Source organism: Rhinatrema bivittatum, chromosome 4, assembly GCF_901001135.1.
Source record: "Rhinatrema bivittatum chromosome 4, aRhiBiv1.1, whole genome shotgun sequence".
Classification (NCBI taxonomy): domain Eukaryota; kingdom Metazoa; phylum Chordata; class Amphibia; order Gymnophiona; family Rhinatrematidae; genus Rhinatrema; species Rhinatrema bivittatum.
The window spans coordinates 186,096,872-186,116,814 of record NC_042618.1 but is presented as its reverse complement, the minus strand read 5'-3'; the positions used below and the strand labels follow the sequence as shown (position 1 = coordinate 186,116,814).

Below are 19,943 nucleotides of genomic sequence, written 5' to 3'. Positions count from 1 at the left end.
TTGGCCGTCACCACCATGCTTGGCCTCCAGCACCCGCTACCTTTCAGCTGTTTAAGCAGCAAAGTCCACGCCGGGAACCGGCTACCAGGCCAAGGCACACCTCCGAGGGATCTCGGAAATCGCCTCAGGAATTCTCAACTGGGGGAGGGACCTTTAAATATCACCGCAGGAGAGCAGAGCTCAATGTTCCTTCAATTTAAAAGTAGAATTTCTCCTTCTAAAAAGTACAGCAATCCCATAGGGATAGGCATGTCCACCTTCTGCTGGAGACGGAGAATACTGGAGGACTGAGGTCACTGCAGGGGTGTATTTAGGGTGACGTCAGCTTTGAAATCTGACTCAGTTTCCATCTGCTGGCAGAGAAGCATAACCCATTGGGGTCCTGAGTCCATCTGGCTACATGCTAGGAAATTTAAGACTACCCAAGTATATTCTTTGCAGGTTGCAATGCCTTTCACTGGATCTAAGAATTTTCCAATTTTGCTGATGTACAGGGGCTTTCTGAAGAAGCAATCCAAGGGTCTCAAAAGCTCAAATGTATCAACTTTGGATAATTTTTACCTTGGTCTAATAAAATATATCCAGCAAAGAATCCAAATGGGCAAGTGTGAATCCCTGTTCTGGACTGCAATATGTTCCTCTGATTGGGATATTTTTCTCTGCAACAGAATGTCTTGTATGCAACTGGGAACCTGCGGGTGTTTGTTTACTTTTGTCCTACCTCCCTGGGTGGCTGGCACGTTGAGAGCAACAATCTTGCTGTTGGCTGGGAGCGGCAGTTTGGTGATCACTTTACCTGCCACAGTTACAGGGCTGCCTGCAATCTGGAACGTCTGACCTGTAGTTGCAATGGTATTAGCTGACGTGGCTACTGTGTTGGTGGCTACTGAAATGCAGAGAAAATATTTAAAACGATTAAATGAGCAACAAGCTAGATGATAACGTTTAAATGGGTATAAGGGTCAACATGTTTTCCTGGGAACATAATGTCTCATTTCACTTATAGTGTAAATGTTCCATTATCTATTATGACTAATTTATATTCTAGCTCATCCCTTTCCCAAGTATTACTTTTATTTTAAATTTTCAAACATCTTTAAGCCTTTACAGTCATACAGAAACAATGTACCCTCAGAGAATAAACAGTAAAAAGTGTAATTAAATCCAGCACATTCAAATTACATATATGCTTCCTAAATATTTTGATAAATGAAAACCATTTTCTTAGTCTGAATCTTTGCCATCAACACTACCATCAAGTACTTAGTTTAGGGCAATGTTTAAGCAAAATGAACCACAGTAAAATTAGGTCATGGCACAAAAAAAGCAATTAGCCCATTCAGTCTGCCCAGCACTGCTAAGGATATATTCTAGCTGTCAGCCACAGAAGCTCACCTGTAGGATAGTACTCCCATAATTCATTACAGGGCATATACAGTTGTGCTAATAAGTTTACATACCCCTGGCAGATTTTGAAAGATGTGTTGCATTTTAAGAAAACATGAGTGATCAGAAAATGCTTCTTATTTTTAATGTGTTTCAAATTAAACTATTACGCATCTCAGAACAGCACAATCAAACAAACCAGAGCAATAAAGAAAATAAAATGGTCCTGTTCATAAGTTTGCATACCCTTAGTTCTTAATATCATGTATTGCCCCCTTCTGCATTAATGACAGCTTGCAGTCTTTTGGGATAATTGTGGATCAGGCCCTTTATTCACTCATGTGGTAAATTTGATTATTCCTCTTGGCAAAAAGCCTCCAGATCCTGTAAATTATTTGGTTGTCTAGCATGAACTGCATGTTTGAGTTCTTCCCAAAGTGGCTCAATGATGTTGAGGTAAGGAGATTGTGATGGCCACTCCAGAGCTTTCACTTTCTTCTGCTGCAGCCACTGAAGGGTCGACTTGGACTTATGTTTCGGATCATTGTCATGTTGGAAAGTCCAATTGCATCCCATGCAAGACTTCCTAATGGATGAATGCAAATTCTACTCCAATATTTTCTGATAAGATACTGCATTCATCGTGCCATTAATTTTGATTCATCGTGCCATTAATTTTGACTAAATTCCCTGTGCAGTGGTAGCTCACCCCCCCCCCCCCCCAAATAGCAGAGATCCACCTCCATACTTCATAGTAGGGATGGTGTGCCTCTCTTCATAGGCCTTGTTGACTTCTCTCCAAACACAGCATTTGTGTTTGTGACCATAAAATTCAATTTTGGTCTCATCACTCCAAATTTTTTTTTTCAGAAGTTACAAAGCTTCTTTAGGTGCAGTTTGGCATATTGTAAGCAGGCTCTTTTGTGGTGCTGGTGCAGAATGGAGAAATTACTTACCTGATAATTTTGTTTTCCTTAGTGTAGACAGATGGACTCAGGACCAGTGGGTATTGTGCTCTTCTGCTAGCAGATGGGAGACGGAGTCAGATTTCAAAGCTGACGTCACTCTACATATACCCCTGCAGTAACCTCAGCTCTTCAGTATTCTCTTCGAAAAGCCATTGTGGATATATCTTTGCTTAAATAACTTGATTAAACTTGAACTGGTTCAACTAAGTTCCAAACTGGCGACCACCAGTGCACTCAAACAATTAACGCCGACACCGGACAACTGTGGGTGTCTTGAACTAGGGGTAGGCCGCAGCTTACCCGTATTTGCTTAGTCTCAAGGTTCGCTATCAGAGGTTCTCCTTTTCTGGGGCAGCCGTGGGCGGGATGCTGAGTCCATCTGTCTACACTAAGGAAAACAAAATTATCAGGTAAGTAATTTCTTCATTTCCTAGCGTGTAGCCAGATGGACTCAGGACCAGTGGGATGTATAAAAGCTACTCCCGGACAGGGCAGGAGGCTGCCCGTGGCCCACTTAGTACTGCCCTTGCAAAGGCTGCATCTTCTTGGGCTTGAACATCCAGGCGGTAGAACCTGGAGAAGGTGTGTATGGAAGACCATGTTGCCGCCCGACAGATCTCGGCGGGCGACAGCAGCTTGGTTTCTGCCCACAAAACTGCCTGTGCCCTCGTAGAAATGAGCCTTAACCTGTAGTGGTAAGGGCTTTCCTGCCTCTATGTAGGCTGCCTTGATTACTTCTTTGATCCAGTGGGCTATGGTCGCCCGCGAGGCTGCTTCTCCTTGTTTTTTTCCCGCTGTGAAGAACCAACAAGCGATCTGTTTTGCGCACTGGTTCCGATCTTTCCAGGTACCACCCTAGAAGTCTGCCGACATTTAGATAGCGAAGAAGGCACGAGTCTTCAGAGTCCTTATGTTCATCCGGAGATGGTAGTGAGATCGTTTGGTTCAAGTGAAACTCTGAAACCACCTTCGGTAGGGATGGTGCACAGCTGTATGGTTCCAGGCGTGAACCTAAGGAATGGTTCCGGACAGGATAGTGCCTGCAGTTCAGAGATGCGACGAGCTGAACATACTGCCACCAGGAATACAGTCTTCAGTGTTAAGAGGCGTATAGACAGACCACGTGTTGGTCTGAAGGAAGCCCCAGCTAAGAAATCTAATACTAGATTGAGATTCCATAGAGGCACCGGCCACTTTAGGGGTGGTTGGAGTTGTTTAACCCCTTTCAGGAAGCAGGACAAATCCGGATGGATTGATAATCTGATACCGTCCACTTCGACTCTGAAGCAGGACAGTGCTGCTATGAGGGAGTTGAGTGACAACCTCTTCTTCATACCGTCCTGTAGGAACTCCAGAATCATGGGAATCTTGGCTGTCCATGGGAGAATCCCACAGTCCTCGCACCAGGCTTTGCATACTCTCCAGATCTGTATGTATGACAGGGATGTGGAGAACTTGCGAGCTCGGAGCAGGGTGTCAATCATGGCCTCCACCATCTGCTGAAAACAGAAATTGTATTGTGTACAATTCTGGTCGCTGCATCTCAAAAAAGATATAGTTGCGATGGAGAAGGTACAGAGAAGGGCAACCAAAATGATCAACAGGATGGAAAAACTCCCCTATGAGGAAAGGCTGAAGAGGTTAGGGCTGTTCAGCTTGGAGAAGAGACGGCTGAGGGGGGATATGATAGAGGTCTTTAAAATCATGAGAGATCTTGAACTAGTAGATGTGAATCAGTTATTTACACTTTCGGATAACAGAAGGACTAGGGGGCATGAAGTTAGCAAGTAGCCCATTTAAGACTAATCGTAGAAAATTCTTCTTCACTCAACGCACAATTAAGCTCTGGAATTTGTTGCCAGAGGATGTGGTTAGTGCAGTTAGTGCAGCTGTGTTCAAAAAAGGTTTGAATAAATTATTGGAGGAGAAATCCATTAACTGCTATTAATCAAGTTGACTTAGGGAATGGCCTCTGCTATTACTGGCATCAGTAGCATGGGATCTTCTTGGTGTTTGGGCACTTGCCAGGTTCTTGTGGCCTGGTTTGGCCTCTGTTGGAAACAGGATGCTGGGCTTGATGGACCCTTGGTCTGACCAAGCATGGCAATTTCTTATGTTCTTATGTGAGACTGCAGGTGACACCTCATGATAAGTGGCAGTGTCAGTAAAACTTTCTCTGTCTCCATCTGCTGGAAGGGAGGGAAAACCTAGGAGTCTGGACTGATCTGGATACGTACAGGGAACTACTTTTGCCCACAGATCCTTTGACAGTTATTTTGCCTTCCCCATGCTTCTGTGACCAGAGTCAGTGCAGCCCCTGGATGAAATGCCCAAGGGTTTCTCAAGAGCTAAGAAACTCATTGACTATTTATACACAGACAGTAATTACAATTAAACAAGGCAGAGATGTGGATACCTACCCTGCATTGCCATCTCAACCTGTGTGTGTCAACTTGAGTGTATATTATCAGCCCAAACATTCAAAGGTATGCAAACTTTTAAACAGGACCATTTTAACATTTTATTGCTATGAATTGTTTAATGATTGTGCTATTCTGTGATGCACAATAGTTTAATCTGAAGCATTAAAAATAAACAGATGTGTTTTGTCTGATCACTCATGTTTTCTTAAAATGCTACACACCTTACAAATTCTGCCAGGGGTATGTAAACTTATGAGCACAATTTCCTTTGAAGATGAAAGTTATTTACCTGTTGTAGACTGGCCTTGTTTAACCCATGTAGCAAATGTCTGATGGAAGTTCTTATTCGGCTGGAATGTTACTGTTGCTGGAGAGCCCACTTTAGTGGTCAGAAGCACTTTGGTTCCAGATGGAACTGGACTGTTCAAGGGGCCAACTACAACCTTCTGAGGTGCTGAAACTGTAGTGGAAGCACTGCCAGTTGTAGTGGCCGTGGCAGCTGTACTTGTGGCAGGCAGCTGTTTCTGCTGCTCCATTCGTTTCTACAAAAGTTACAACATGAACACTCAACTCTAAAGCTTGTAAAAGATAAAACAAAAATAAAAAACAAACAAACAAAAAAAAAAGCTACCATCAATCACAGTAAGAAGTTAGGGGGGGAATCTGGTAATAGCTGATCACAGAAAACAGGATTACTACCCAAAGAGAGAGTACACCAGTTCTGTCCTGAATAACAAATTCCACCTAAATACTATATATGAACATGTGTGCACTGGAAAAAGTTAACTGTACCCAAAACCGTGTTAGCAGAATCCTAGTAAGGCAATGCAGTGAAAATTCTCTGAAGTTCTGATACAACATAATTATTCCATTCTAGTAAAATACTCTTCGAGGGCCATATTCAAAGAGGTTTGTCTGGGTACCTTTTCAGTTACCAGGACAAAAATCTTTAGTTAAAGATAAAGCTGAGGTGGGTAAAAAGTCGGCAGACAGTCCATTGATGCCAAGAAGGCCTTTAATCTTGTCCATTGGCCCTTTTAATTCAAAACGCTGACGAAAATGGGGTTCGGGGCCTTTTGCTGTCGATGGATAGCTAAACTATATGACTCCCCTAAAGCTAGGGGTTAAGGTCAATGGAAGCTACGGAGACTGTTTCAATATCGAAAGGGGCACGAGGCAGGGTTGCCCCTTGTCCCCTTTACTGTTCGCTTTGTTTCTTGAACGCTTTGCTACAAAGATTAGAAGGATCAAATTTCAGGTATCTGATTAGGCAGCACGCAGTATAAACCATCGCTTTTTGCTGACGATATATTATTTACACTATCTAATCCAGATACTTCTCTAACCAGTGTAGTGACTGAACTGGAACACTTTAGAGGGGTGTCAGGTTTCAGGGTCAACTATGAAAAATCAGAGATACTGAACTTAAACCTGACAGCAGCAGAGGAGTCCTCAATCAGAAATAGGCACTCCTTTAATTGGGCTAAACAAGCTCTTAAATGTCTAGGGGTTAGAATAGGTCCTCCAATCACAGATCTATTTAAATTAAATTATACTCCCTTATGGAGAACAATAGAATGGGACCTGGATAGGTGGCACAGGGATACATTCTCCTGGATAGGACGTATTGCCATTGTTAAAATGAACGTTCTGCCCAGACTTCTTTAATTTTTCTCTATGCTACCTATCCATCTCTCTTCGGTGCTTCTTAGGCAATGGCAAACAAAGATTTTTGGGTTTTTATGGGAAAAAAAAAGACCTCCTAGGGTAGCTCGAACAGTGCTGTTCCATCCCAAACTAAGAGGTGGTATGGGTGTCCCCAATATTCTATTGTATTTTGCAGCTGCTCAAGTTAAAGCTGTGGTGGATATACATAAAAAACCAGAACAGAAACAATGGATATTATTGGAACAAGCTTTAATAGGCCACATGCCCATTCAAGCTCTGTATTGGCAAAACAAAGCCACGTGGCGGCCTATTTCTTATCTCCCCATGTCGCTTCATAATACTCTGCCGATCTGGGCACAGTGGAAAAAACACCTGGGTAGGCAATTTTCCGTATTTCCAACTATCACACTTATTTCATAACAGTGCCTTCTCGCATGCAATGTATTCCCAAACATTCACACAGTGTTGGCCATCTCATGGGAAATGAGAAACCTCTCAATTATAAAACTGTTATGGAATGATTTGGATTAGGCTCAAGGGACTATTTAGCATATGCTTCAAGTTCCCATTTTTTAAACTCCCTTTTAAAAGCCAATTCTATATATCTCACTAGATCCCTTTTTGAAAATTACTGCAACTATGCCAATAAACTGCAGGGAACAATATAAAGAATTTACAGTCTATTAAATGCCCCCACCCAAGAGCATCAACGCCATATCCGAGCTTGGATCCAGGAGAGTCATTAAGTGATGAGGAACGGGACATGGTAGATACTAGGACAGCTAAATGCTTTATCGCTTCGAATTTGCAGGAGCAGTGCTATAAGGTACTGTATAGATGGCACTTGACGTCATCTACATAATATATTCCCTCGATATTCTGATCTCTGCTGGCGAAACTGTGGCCATAAAGGAAATTATCATCAGATCTGGTGGCTGTGCCCAAATATAATCCCATACTGGACACAAATCACAAAATGGGTCTCGCAATTAATAGGGGCGACAGTGATCTTAGACCCTTATGTGGTGGTGTTAAACCTACCAGCCACAGGGCTACACAAGCATTGCCAGCTATTCTGTTTCCAGGTGTACATTGCAGCACGGTGTGAGTTAGCAAGGCTATGGAAGAATACTGTTAGCCCAACACTACCTATGCTTATATATCGCCTCCATTCCCATTATCGTTTGGCCTACCTCACAGCACTGAAACATGACCGTCTAACCACCTTTAATGAAGTTTGGAAGCCATTTACTAAGTAGCTTGGGAACCCATCTTAATTTCTTTAGATGTCCTGTAATCTCGCAGACCTGCCATGGAGGTTTTAGAACAAAATTGTGTTCTAAATGACACTTGCTCTGATTTCTGCTCTTGCTTCAGACCCTACTTGATTTGAATTGACATGTGTCCTTACTTTAAGTTAACCTGACACTAGTGATTGTCAGCTTTGTTAAAAAATAAGTAAATAAATAAACAAACATTTTAAAAGTCCCTTACTCAAAGCTGGTGTATATACTGCTTCTGTTCTTCAGATGTGTGGGAACTTTAGATGAATCCAGAATGTTCTCTTTATATTTAAACATATGGACTTTTATACTCACTGAGGTGCAATATTATTATTATTATTTAATTTTTATATATTGAAGTTTCATGAGAACATATTACATTAGTTTACAATAGTTAACAAATATTCATTTAAAAATATTTGCATTTCCAAAATTAAATAAAGAGAAGTAAATACAAAGTTTCATAATAAACTAATAAAACAAATAAAATAGTAAAATAATTAAACAAAATTTAAATAGTTAAAAGAAGCAGAACAGTAAGAGCAGAGATAATATAATTACCTAAATGTTTATATTAAAGGGGAATATAATCCTTAGGGTTAAAGCTCTTGGAAGGCTTGATTGAATAGCCATGTTTTAATACCCTTTTTAAATATTTTAATGTGTCACAGTAATGAGTAGTTGAAGGGGTAAAGGGGGGGGGGGGGGGGGGGGGAATAAATCTTTCAAAAATCGGTATTGGCTACCATCTACAGTTTTAATTATCTCAGTTGTGTGTTGTACTGTTTCAGTGCTGGTTTATGAAAGTAGTAACCAATAAACATTGTCAAATAAAATAAAATAAAAACTGCAGACATTCCAGGATGGGGGGGTTTCAGTTTAGCCTAGCAGCATTGATTACTGAATGCTACCTGGCTAAACTTACCCAGGTAGGTCTGGTTGGAAAAGCTACCCAGAACACTTTTAGGAAATTTTATTCAGTGGCATACTTGCCTGGGTAAGTCCTGCTGAATCTTTATCCAAGTAGCTTTCTACTCCCTGTGCTGCTGAAAATGGACCTCTTAGTAAAGATGAGCTTTTCTATAATGAAAAATCGCTTCTGACAAGACGCTATAATTCTATTCCAGTCTAATTACTGGGGCAATTTTCAGTAATCCAGGGTAAAACAGTTGATGGAAAATTACCCACCATCAACCCACCTGAAAGTGTTCATGCGTGCTTTTGGCTGGGTTAGTACATGGTTAGGTCAGGGACATCACACAGCATACATAACTTGACCCTTTTAAAAGCATTTCCCAGCCCAAATCAGCCCACAGAAAATGCAGGTGCAACATGTGTGGCCGCTTTTAGGGCATGTACTTTTACACTCATTTACAAAGAGGTTTCTAAAAGTGGCCACATGCTCTCCACCTAAAAATGTACCCCAGTGCAATGATAAAACCTAACTCATAGCTGCAACAAAAGTGAGAATGATGAACTGCTGCTCTTTGGTCTTCATTCTACCCCGCATACCTCCCATGTATTTTACCAAAGCCACTGACAAACTGGGAGCAAACATAGCTCTGATACATACATTTTCCTTCAAGCCAATTGACTAGAAGGCAGCTCCAGCGTATGGGTTTCTGTGCTTAAATCAATGCATGAACAGTAAAAGTTCGGTGCCAGGTGGGTATGTTAATGGATTCCCACCTGCTGGGCAGCCAATCGCTGCTGTTTTAGCTGAGCCTCCATTTGGGCCTTGAACTCCTCGGCTTTCTTCTGTTCACTAACCTTTGTCTGTTGCTCGACGGCCTGAGCCTTTTCTTTCTCCACTCTGTGAAGAGATATATATATATATATATATAAATAAATAAATAAAACTCAGCCGCATAACATTCTTAATTTAAAACTAACACCTTACATTTCTTTGCAGAAGGGCGCGAGCAAGGACGACTATAAGCGCCAACCATGGAAGTTTATTGTTATGAATTTCCAGGCTTAAGAAATCAACATCCATATACATTCAGGATATTTGTTCCTGGTCAAAGCCAATGAAGAGAGATGCAAAACCTGCTACATTATCAGTATTTTCCAGATAAGAAGGGCAGAAAGTTACTAGGTATGTGGTGGAGTGAGTGGCATTACAACTAGATATAGCTGTTTCTTCAATTATTCTCAATGTTCAGGACCAAATGTATCCAAGGAAACATTTTACAAAAAATCCAAAAAGAAGTCCAAGAAATAAACCACAGAACAACAAAGGCACAATAATGAGTACACAGGCTTGGACACCATGTACCATTTTTCTTAATAAGAAACCAGGGATGGATATAAGGTCAGTTTATACAATTTACAGTAACATTTTGATGGCTATTTTATATTATGTTAAAATGTATTTAAATATATAAAGATAATCCTAGAATGGATGCCATTTTTTTATATGAATACCATATGGAAGTTTTAATCATATTTTGGATTTCATATCCACTTTAGCTGTTCTGGATCAGACATATTATGCAAGTGAAATTGTCAAACTTGAGAGGTTCAGAAAAATAAATTCACTTTGCAAAGCCCTTCACTTAAGTTCCAAGTTTCACCTTTCAGCAAATGATCTGATTTCCCACAACTCCAGCTCCTCCTCTGGTACCCAAGTTTCAAGTATGACCGGGCCAGTTTGCTTGGGCATTTCTGGCCTCTTTGGCCTCAGTGCACTTGAGCGGAGTCCTTTCCTCTGTGGTGTAGGAGTTTCTGCAAGAGAAAAGCAAAAATCAAAGACATGTCAACTGCTCTTGGAACAGGTCAGACAGTTCAAAGTTCTACAAATGTCTTTGGTGCAACTTTCACCAGATTTCTGCAGTCTCCAGTGAATATTTAATCCACTACAGTAAAGGTCTATAATACCAATAGCCTACATTACAGCACAATAGAAAAAAGATGAAGTTATAACAATAACTGCACAAAACGTGTTCCTGTTCGCACTCCAGATCAGTACAGACAAGTGGGTTTATGCATCACTTTGAGACACTGCTACATATCAGTGTGCCACCTGCAGTCCCTCAGTATTTGTCTCCAGCAGATGGTAGACGTGCAAACCTGCAGTTTGACTAAAAGGGAAAAAAAAGTTAAGAGACTAGAGATTTTGGATTTGGAGGCTCCCTGAGGTGTTAGGCTCCTTTGTGGACCATCCCACAGATGGAGCTGGGCGACTGGGGGGTTGGGAACCTCTGGCTGGTTTAGCCCGTTGCTGTCCAGAGGTCCTGATAGCCAGGGGACTAGCTCCCTCGCGACCTCTGAAGTCTCCACCGGCAAGCTCCCAGTCCCTGAAGGGAATACCCTTTTATTGTTCCTCTTTGGATTGAAATTTGTTTAAAAAAAAAAAGTTTGATCTTGCGAAGCAGGAACTGCTGTCGGCACTTGACGGTCAGGGCGCCTTTGACTGCGGGAGCGGTCGGCGCCCGCAGGTACGGAGAGTGAGTGCCTTGGGGTTGTTCCTTTGCTCCGGGGGATCCGGGGTGTCTGAAGGAGTTTTCCCTGTGCAGGGTTTCGTGTGGCTGTCGTGGATGTGGCCTAGTTTTTTTTCCTGCGTGTCTCTTCAGTCAAGGCGGACTGGTAGCAGGACGCTTCCGGCAGCAGAGGCTTTCAGTGCCACTTGCGGGAAGCGAATGGTTGGCCCATATTTCCTGTGCTCCGCCAGGGGATCCCAGGGGCAAGAGGAGATTTCCCGTGTGCTGTTCAGAGTGGCGCAACTGCACGGCTCTTGTTGCCGGCCGCGTGTGGGGCAGAGGTTCTCTGACTGTGTTGCACTCTGCAGTGCGGGTCGGCTGATATTTTTGTTTCCCACAGCAATCTGTGCTGTATGGGGAATGGCGTAGAGCCTGCAGCCTTCGGTCAGCATAGCTCAATGTGCACTCACTTAGCACTGGTGGTGCAGCGGGGAAGGAGGGGACTTATTTGGGCACAGCAGCTGAAAGGAGGGCCTCTAAGGCATTGGGGGGCTGCGACTGCGGCTCTTCTCCTTTGAAGAGTTTTGCTTGGTGGCCGTGTGGGAATGGCGCCAAAACAGTGCATGGCAGCGTGCAGGGCTTGCGGCCTTTGGTAGGCCCGAATCAATTTCCGCTCTCTTTGCACTGGCTGTGCTTCGGGAAAGGAAGGAACCTCCTCTAACGCATCAGGTGGCTGGAGGACCTAGACAGCTTTGGTACCGCGGCTGTGGTCCCGGGGGGGGGAATCAATTGTGGCTGTAGGTGAAGGTAGCGAACTGTATCCATTAAATGAAGAGATTCTGGATCTTCTATGGGTCCCAAAGGTGGATGTAGCCGTGTCCACCATGACTAAGAAGCTGCCGCTCTGAAGGATGTTCAGGACCGCAAATTGGAGATCCAGATGAAACGGATGTTTGACGTCTCTGCCTTAAGCCTGAGGGCAGCAATTTGCGACAGTATGATGCAGAGGGAGCCTGTTTGTGCTGGGTTAAGAAGGCTTAGGAACAGGCTTCATCTGGGGCGTTTAGTGTCATACAGCCTACATGGCTGGAAGCTGGGGTGGCTTCTGTGGCAGATGTGCTCTATGACTTGGTTCATACTATGGCCAGGAGCACGGTCTCTGTGATGGAAACCAGTAGGTTTTATGGTTGCGCTATTGGTCGGCAGACATGTGGTTCCAGTCGCAGTTATTTAAATTTCCCCTTTAAGGGCTAGCTCCTCTTTGGGGAGGATATGGATCAGTTGATGAAGACTTTGGGAGCATCCAAAGGAAATAAGCTACTGAAAGATAAGAGTGGCAAGAAGGTTTTTCCTCCCCGGTCTCGCGTTCGGGATGCAAGGTGGTTTTGTTCTGGCAAGAGTTCCTCTGCGTCTGGACTGGGGCGGAGTCTTGGCAGGCGGCAGTCCTTTCAAGGGACCCGCAGATCTGCCAGAAACTGTGCCGGTTAGAGGACCGGTGGCGAATAGTTGTCCTAATGATGCCAGAGGCACCCCTTCCTCCATGGATCTGGTAGGGAGCAGGTTGTGCCATTTTTACGGATCAATGGGTTCTGGAGGTGGTAAGAGACAGTTATGCATTAGAATTTTCGTCCCCTGTCAGGGAGACCTTTCTAGAGTCCCACTGCATCTCTCAAAGCAAATGGGAAGCAGTAAAGGGACAATGCAGAGGTTACTAATGCCATAGTTCTGGCCAAATAGGGGCAGGTGGAGGTACTCCACTTATTTCGCGATTCCCAAGAAGGGGGGCTCCTTTCGGCCCAGTCTGGATCTACAAAAGATGAATGTAAACTTACGGGTTCCACATTCTTTGGATGCAGACGTGCTCTGTGATAGCAGCTGTTTGCAAAAAGAGTTTTTGGCATCATTGGACCTGACAGAGGCCTACCTCCATATTCCCTGTTGAAAGGACATTCTGTTAAGCCTCCAGAGCCCCCGCCAACTCTTCGTATCTCCCAGACAATTGATGTAAGCCATCACTGTCGCATTGTCCGAGAAGATTCTCACCATGCGATCGTTCACCAAGGGCAGAAAGGCCTCCAGGGCTCTGTGTACCGCCCTTGTCTCCAGAAATTGACCAATCAGGCCATCTCCATTGATGACCAGAGTCCTTGCACAGACTGCCCCTACACTGCCCTCTAACTCTTGAGACTGGTGTCGGTAGTCACTACTACCCAATCCGGGGCCTCCAGATCTACTCCCTTTTCCAAACTGGAATGGGAGAGCCACCACGAGAGACTGGAACTGGATTCTCCCTGAAGAAGCAAGGGTAGATGAAACTCCTCTGACACTGGATTCCTGTGTCAGTAGAGAAAAATCTGGTGAGAATACCTGCTACTCATGTGACTGGGGTGGACAATGTGCAGGCAGACTTCCTCAGCAGACAGCATCTGGACCCAGGGGAGTAGGAGTTGTTGGCGGAAGCCTTCACCTTGCTGCACACGAGGAGGGGAAGTCCAATGGTAGACCTCATGGCAATTCCAAACGTAAAAACAGATCGTTTTTTCAGTCACACAGAAGAGAGGTTGGACAGAGGGCATTGATCCTCTAGTTAAACCGAGGCAGACACAGCGGTTGCTGTATATGTTCCCATTGTGGCCTCTCATAGGTCAGGTGCTGCAATGCATCGAGCTTCTTCTGGGCAGAGTAATTCTGTTGGGACTCGGGTGGCTGCGTCACTCATTGTTTGCAGACCTTCTGCATCTGACGGTGGGTGATCCCGTTCTCTTGGCTCATCTCTCAGGGTTGCTACAGCAGGGACCCATATTTTTAGATTGGGAGGATCACTTCTTCCTAAAGGATCACTTCCTAAGGGGCTCTTAGGAAAGATAAGGCCATTGCAGAAAGACTAAATGAATTCTTTGCTTCCGTGTTTACTAATGAGGATGTTGGGGAGATGCCAGTTCCGGAGGTGGATTTCAGGGGTGATGAGTCAGACGAACTGAACGAAATCACTGTGAACTGGGAAGATGTAGTAGGCCAGATTGACAAACTAGAAAGTAGCAAATCACCTGGACCGGATGGGTATGCATCCTAGGGTACTGAAGGAACTAAAAAATGAAATTTCTGATCTATTAGTTAAAATTTGTAATCTATCATTAAAATCATCCATTCTACCTGAAGACTGGAGGGTCGCCAATGTAACCCCAATATTTAAAAAAGGCACCGGGGCGATCCAGGTAACTGTAGACCAGTGAGCCTGAGTTCAGTGCTGGGAAAAATAGTGGAAACTATTCTCAAGATCAAAATCATAGAACATATAGAAAGACATGGTTTAATGGAACACAGTCAACATGGATTTACCCAAGGGAAGTCCTGCCTAACAAATCTGCTTCATTTTTTTTGAAGGGGTTAATAAACATGTGGATAAAGGTGAACCATAGATGTAGTGTATTTGGATTTTCAGAAGGCGTTTGACAAAGCCCCTCATGAGAAGCTTCTAAGAAAACTAAAAAGTCAAGGGGATAGGAGGTGATGTCCTTTCGTGGATTACAAACTGGTTAAAAGACAGGAAACAGAGAGTAGGATTAAATGGTCAATTTTCTCAATGGAAAGGGTAAACAGTGGAGTGCCTCAGGGATCTGTACTTGGACCAGGGCTTTTCAATATATATATATAAATGATCTGGAAAGGAATAAGATGAGTGAGGTTATCAAATTTGCCGATGATACAAAATTATTCAGAGTAGTTAAATCACAAGCGGATTGTGATACATTACAGGAGGACCTTGCAAGACTGGAAGATCGGGCATCCAAATGGCAGATGAAATTTAATGTGGACAAGTGCAAGGTGTTGCATAAAGGGAAAAATAACCCTTGCTGTAGTTACACGATGTTAGATTCATATTAGGAGCATACCACCCAGGAAATAGATCCAGGTATAGTGGATAATACTTTAAAATAGTCAGCTCAGTGTGCTGCAGCAGTCAAAAAAGCAAAACAATGTTAGGAATTATTAGGAAGGGAATGGTTAATAAAACGGAAAATGTCAATGCCTCTGTATCGCTCCATGGTGAGACCGCGCCTTGAATACTGTGTACAATTCTGGTCGCCGCATCTCAAAAAAGATATAATTGCAATGGAGAAGGTACAGAGAAGGGCAACCAAAATGATAAAGGGGATGGAACAGCTCCTCTATGAGGTAAGGCTGAAGAGGTTAGGGATGTTCAGTTTGGAGAAGAGACAGCTGAGGGGGGATATGATAGAGGTCTTTAAGATCATGAGAGGTCTTGAATGAGTAGATGTGAATCTGTTATTTACACTTTTGAATAATAGAAGGACTAGGTGGCATTCCATGAAGTTAGCAAGACTAATTGGAGAAAATTCTTTTTCACTCAACGCACAATAAAGCTCTGGAATTTGTTGCCAGAGGATGTGGTTAGTGCAGTTAGTGTAGCTGAGTTCAAAAAAAGGTTTGGGTAAGTTCTTGGAGGAAAAGACCATTAACTGTTATTAATCAAGTATACTTAGGGTATAGCAACTGCTATTAATTGCATCAGTAGCATGGGATCTTAAGTGTTTGGGTAATTGCCAGGTTCTTGTGGCCTGGTTTGGCTTCTGTTGGAAACAGGATGCTGGGCTTGATGGACCCTTGGTCTGACCCAGCATGGCAATTTCTTATGTTCTGTCTAGCAGCTTGGTCCTTGAGAGGCGGCGACTGTTTGAAAGGTTATTCAGAGTGAATTTGCTTCAGGCAAGGAGACCTTCCACTACAATGGCTTATGTCCAGGTGTGGAGGATGTTTGAATCCTGGTGTTTACAGAACAGGGTGCAACCTGTAAAAGGTGGACATTCCGCAGATCCTGTCCTTTTTGCAGAGCGGTTTGGCTAAGAGATTGGCCTATATTTTCCTTCGGGTCCAGGTAGCAGCCTTGGGCTCCCTTCGGGGTAGGATTCAGGGAAGACCGTTGGCATCATTGAAGGATCTAACCCTGAAGACTGTTTCCTTGGTAGCTATCTGTTCAGCTAGTTTAATATCTGAGCTGCAAGTGTCGTGTAGGGACCCTTTCCTGCGTTTTTCGGAGGATGGGGGTCTCTTTATGTACAGTTCCTTTTTAACCTAAGGTGGTGTCCTTATTTCACCTTAACAAGGTTGTACAGCTACTGGCCATTCCGAATTTGACAAACAATACTCCGATGGCAAGGGAGCTTAAATTATTAGATGTGCGTCGAATTCTTTTGTGATATCTCATGGTGTCGAATGCCTTTTGAAGATCTGATCATCTGTTTGTCCCCATCAGTGGTAGAAGGAAGGGAAGTAAGGCTTCCAAGGGCACTACTCCGCGATGGGTGAAGGAGGCGATAGCGTCGGCTTACATCTGCAAGGGCCGGTCAGTACTGAAGGGGTTGAGAGCGCATTCCACTAGGGCGAAGGCAACCTCATGTATGGAATATCAATTGCTTTCTCTGCAGGAGATTAGTTATGCGGCAACATAGTCTTCTCTTCACACTTTTACCAAACATTACCACTTAGATGTGCAGGCCCCAGAAGAGGCGACATTTGGGGAGAGTGTGGTGCGCATGGGTCTTTCGAGTTCCCACCCAGAATAGAGGGGCATGAACAGGAAAGGAAAATTGGTAAGCACCAATTTTCTTTTACAATAAATCATTTAAAAAAATAATCTGTAGCACAATATTTTAAAAAGGTTTCTAGCTATTCATAGCAGAAATGACCACAAAAACTATCCGTGCCCATCTTCAGCAGAACCCAAAAAGGAAAACTGGTTTTTACCTGCTAATTTTCATTCCTATAAGTACCACAGATCAGTCCTGACTCCTGGGTTTTGCCTCCCTTCCAGTAGAAGGAGACAGAGAGTTTCGCAGGCACTGCGCCTCTTAAACCTGTGTGCCACCTGCATCTCTTCAGATTAAACAGTACCCAAGCAGAGAATACTTAAAAACTTGTAACCAATTAACTCTACTATATCTCCCTGAACCAGCAGAGGACAAGGAAATTAGCAATTAAATATAACTAAATTTAGAATATGTCTTAAAAAGACTAATGAGAAGCCTGTGGCATTCTTCAGATTTAATCTGAGTTATTACATTATACAGATCGAGCGGACTCTCCAAAACTCCTTTTCCCCACCGGGTGGAACTCTGGATTAATCCATGGTACTACAAGAATGAAAATTAGCAGGTTAAGAGCCAATTTTCCTTTCCCTGTACATACCCAGATCAGTCCAGACTCCTGAGATGTACCAAAGCTTCCCTAACCTTATGAAAATGTCATAATGCCTCTGTATCGCTCCATGGTGAGATCGCACCTTGAATACTGTGTACAATTCTGGTCGCCGCATCTTAAAAAAGATATAATTGCGATGGAGAAGGTACAGAGAAGGGCTACCAAAATGATACGGGGAATGGAACAACTTCCCTATGAGGAAAGACTAAAGAGGTTAGGACTTTTCAGCTTGGAGAAGAGACAACTGAGGGGGGATACGATAGAGATGTTTAAAATCATGAGAGGTCTAGAATGGGTAGATGTGAATCGGTTATTTACTCTTTCGGATAGTAGAAAGACTAGGGGGCACTCCATGAAGTTAGCATGGGGCACATTTAAAACTAATCGGAGAAAGTTCTTCTTCACTCAACGCACAATTAAACTCTGGAATTTGTTACCAGAGGATGTGGTTAGTGCAGTTAGTATAGCTATGTTTAAAAAAGGATTGGATAAGTTCTTGGAGGAGAAGTCCATTACCTGCTATTAAGTTCACTTAGAGAATAGCCACTGCCATTAGCAATGGTAACATGGAATAGACTTAGTTTTTGGGTACTTGCCAGGTTCTTATGGCCTGGATTGGCCACTGTTGGAAACAGGATGCTGGGCTTGATGGACCCTTGGTCTGACCCAGTATGGCATTTTCTTATGTTCTTTCTTATGTTCTTAGCCTGGGTGGGACTGCGAGAGTCCTGCTCGAAGAACATTTCTACCAAAATTGTCGACATCCAGGGCCTGGACGTCGAATAGATAGTGTCTGGAAAAGGTATGTAAAGACTTCCAAGTAGCCACACTCCAAATCACTTGCGGCGAAACCAGTTGGCACTTTGCCCAGTAAGCTGCCTGCGAATGGGTCAACTGAGCCCTTAACACCTCCGGGACAGGCTGTCCACAACAGATATAAGCAGAACAGATAGCCTCCTTCAACCAACGCACTATCGTGGCCTTTGATGTTTTCTGACCCTTTTCTGCACCACTCAATAGCACAAAAAGGTGATCTGACAACTGGAAACTGTTAGTGACCTCTAGATACCATAACAAAGCCCTTCTGACATCCAGACATCTCAGTTCCTTAACATAAGGCGTATCAATCTCCAAATGTGTAAAGGCCAGAAGCTCCACTGACTGACTGAAATGGAACACTGAAGCTATCTTCGGCAGAAAGGGTGGAACAGTCCTGAGCAAAACTCCGCAGTCCGAAATCCACAAAAAAGGTTCCCTGCATGACATGGCTTGAAGCAGACACCCTTCTGGCTGAACAAATCTCTACCAAGAAAACCACTTTCAGAGTCAGATCTTTTATGCTGGTCATCTTAAGAGGCTCAAACAGCGCCACACATATCCCTGAGGACCAAATTAAGGCTCCAAGAAGGACACACCTTACAAACAGAGGGTTCAAATGATTCGCCCCGCAAAGAAAACGCACCACATCCGGATGCGCAGCCAGAGTTGCTCCATGAATCTTGCCCCACAGGTAGCCCATGGCTGACACCTGCACTCTCAGGGAACTAAAGGATAAACCTTTCATTAAGCCACTCTGTAAAAAGGTCAGAATTTGTGCCGCTGATGCTCACAGAGGAATAACTCACTGCTCCATACACCAAGACTCGAAGACTCACCAAACCGGGACATATGCCAAGGAAGTAGAGGTCTTATGAGCTCGTAGCAGATTAGAAATAACATCTTCCGGATAACCTTTCTTCCTCAATTGCCTCCTTTCAAAAGCCAAGCTGCTACACAAAAGTGATCCACTTGATCTAAAAATATTGGGCCCTGCTGAAAAAGATTTGGTAGATGGCCTAGTCTCAGGGGGCCATCCACTGCTAGATTGATCAGGTCTGCAAACCAAAGCCTTCGTGGCCATTCCGGAGCCACGAGAATCACCTTTCCTGGATGGACCGCTATCCTCCTTATCACTTTGCCCAAGAGAGGCCATGGAGGAAACAAGTAGATCAGAACGTCTTGTGGACAAGGAAGCACCAGGGCATCGCCCTCCTCCACTCCGTGCACTTTCTTGTGACTCAAGAAACGCGGTGCCTTGGCATTCCTCTGAGTTGCCATCAGATCCATATGAAGCATACCTCATCTGCAAGAAATGAGGGACACTGCCTCCTCCGATAGCTCCCATTCTCTGGGATCCAATTGTTGCCTGCTGAGATAGTCCACCTGCACATTATCAATGCCAAATGTTGCTCCGCCCAGAACATCAGCATCTTCGCCTCCAGAGCAACCGGTCAACTCTTTGTTCCTCCCTGATAGTCGATGTTGGCCACCATCGTCGCATTATCTGACAGGGTTTTGACTGCTCAGTTGTGCAGAAAGGGAAGAAACCTCTCCAGAGCCAACCGCATCTCCCTTGTCTCTAGGCGACTTGATAGACCAAGTCGCTTCCTCCGCGGACCATTGGCCCTGCACTGACTGGAACTGACAGCCAGCAACCCACCCAACCGGGAAGACTGGTGTCGGTAGTCACTACCATCCACTGAGGCACCTAGAGATCCACCTCGCGCCCCAAATGGTCCTGGCCAAGCCACCAAA

General features: G+C 44.0%; 1 protein-coding gene across 13 annotated transcripts in view; it reads right to left on the bottom strand.

The window, feature by feature from the left end:
- BPTF (bromodomain PHD finger transcription factor) overlaps window positions 1-19,943 on the bottom strand; it is a 278,159-nt gene that overhangs the window by 98,334 nt on the left and 159,882 nt on the right. For 9 of the 13 annotated variants that reach the window (XM_029599363.1, XM_029599362.1, XM_029599352.1 and 6 more), the window contains exons 16-19: window positions 10,305-10,455; window positions 9,499-9,541; window positions 5,067-5,319; window positions 722-886 (exon numbers count right to left, since the gene is read on the bottom strand). In XM_029599363.1, coding sequence (XP_029455223.1) covers window positions 722-886; window positions 5,067-5,319; window positions 9,499-9,541; window positions 10,305-10,455 — 612 coding nt within the window. The remainder of the gene's footprint in view (window positions 1-721; window positions 887-5,066; window positions 5,320-9,498; window positions 9,542-10,304; window positions 10,456-19,943) is intronic. The other 4 variants (XM_029599354.1, XM_029599357.1, XM_029599358.1 and 1 more) reach the window with 3 other exon arrangements.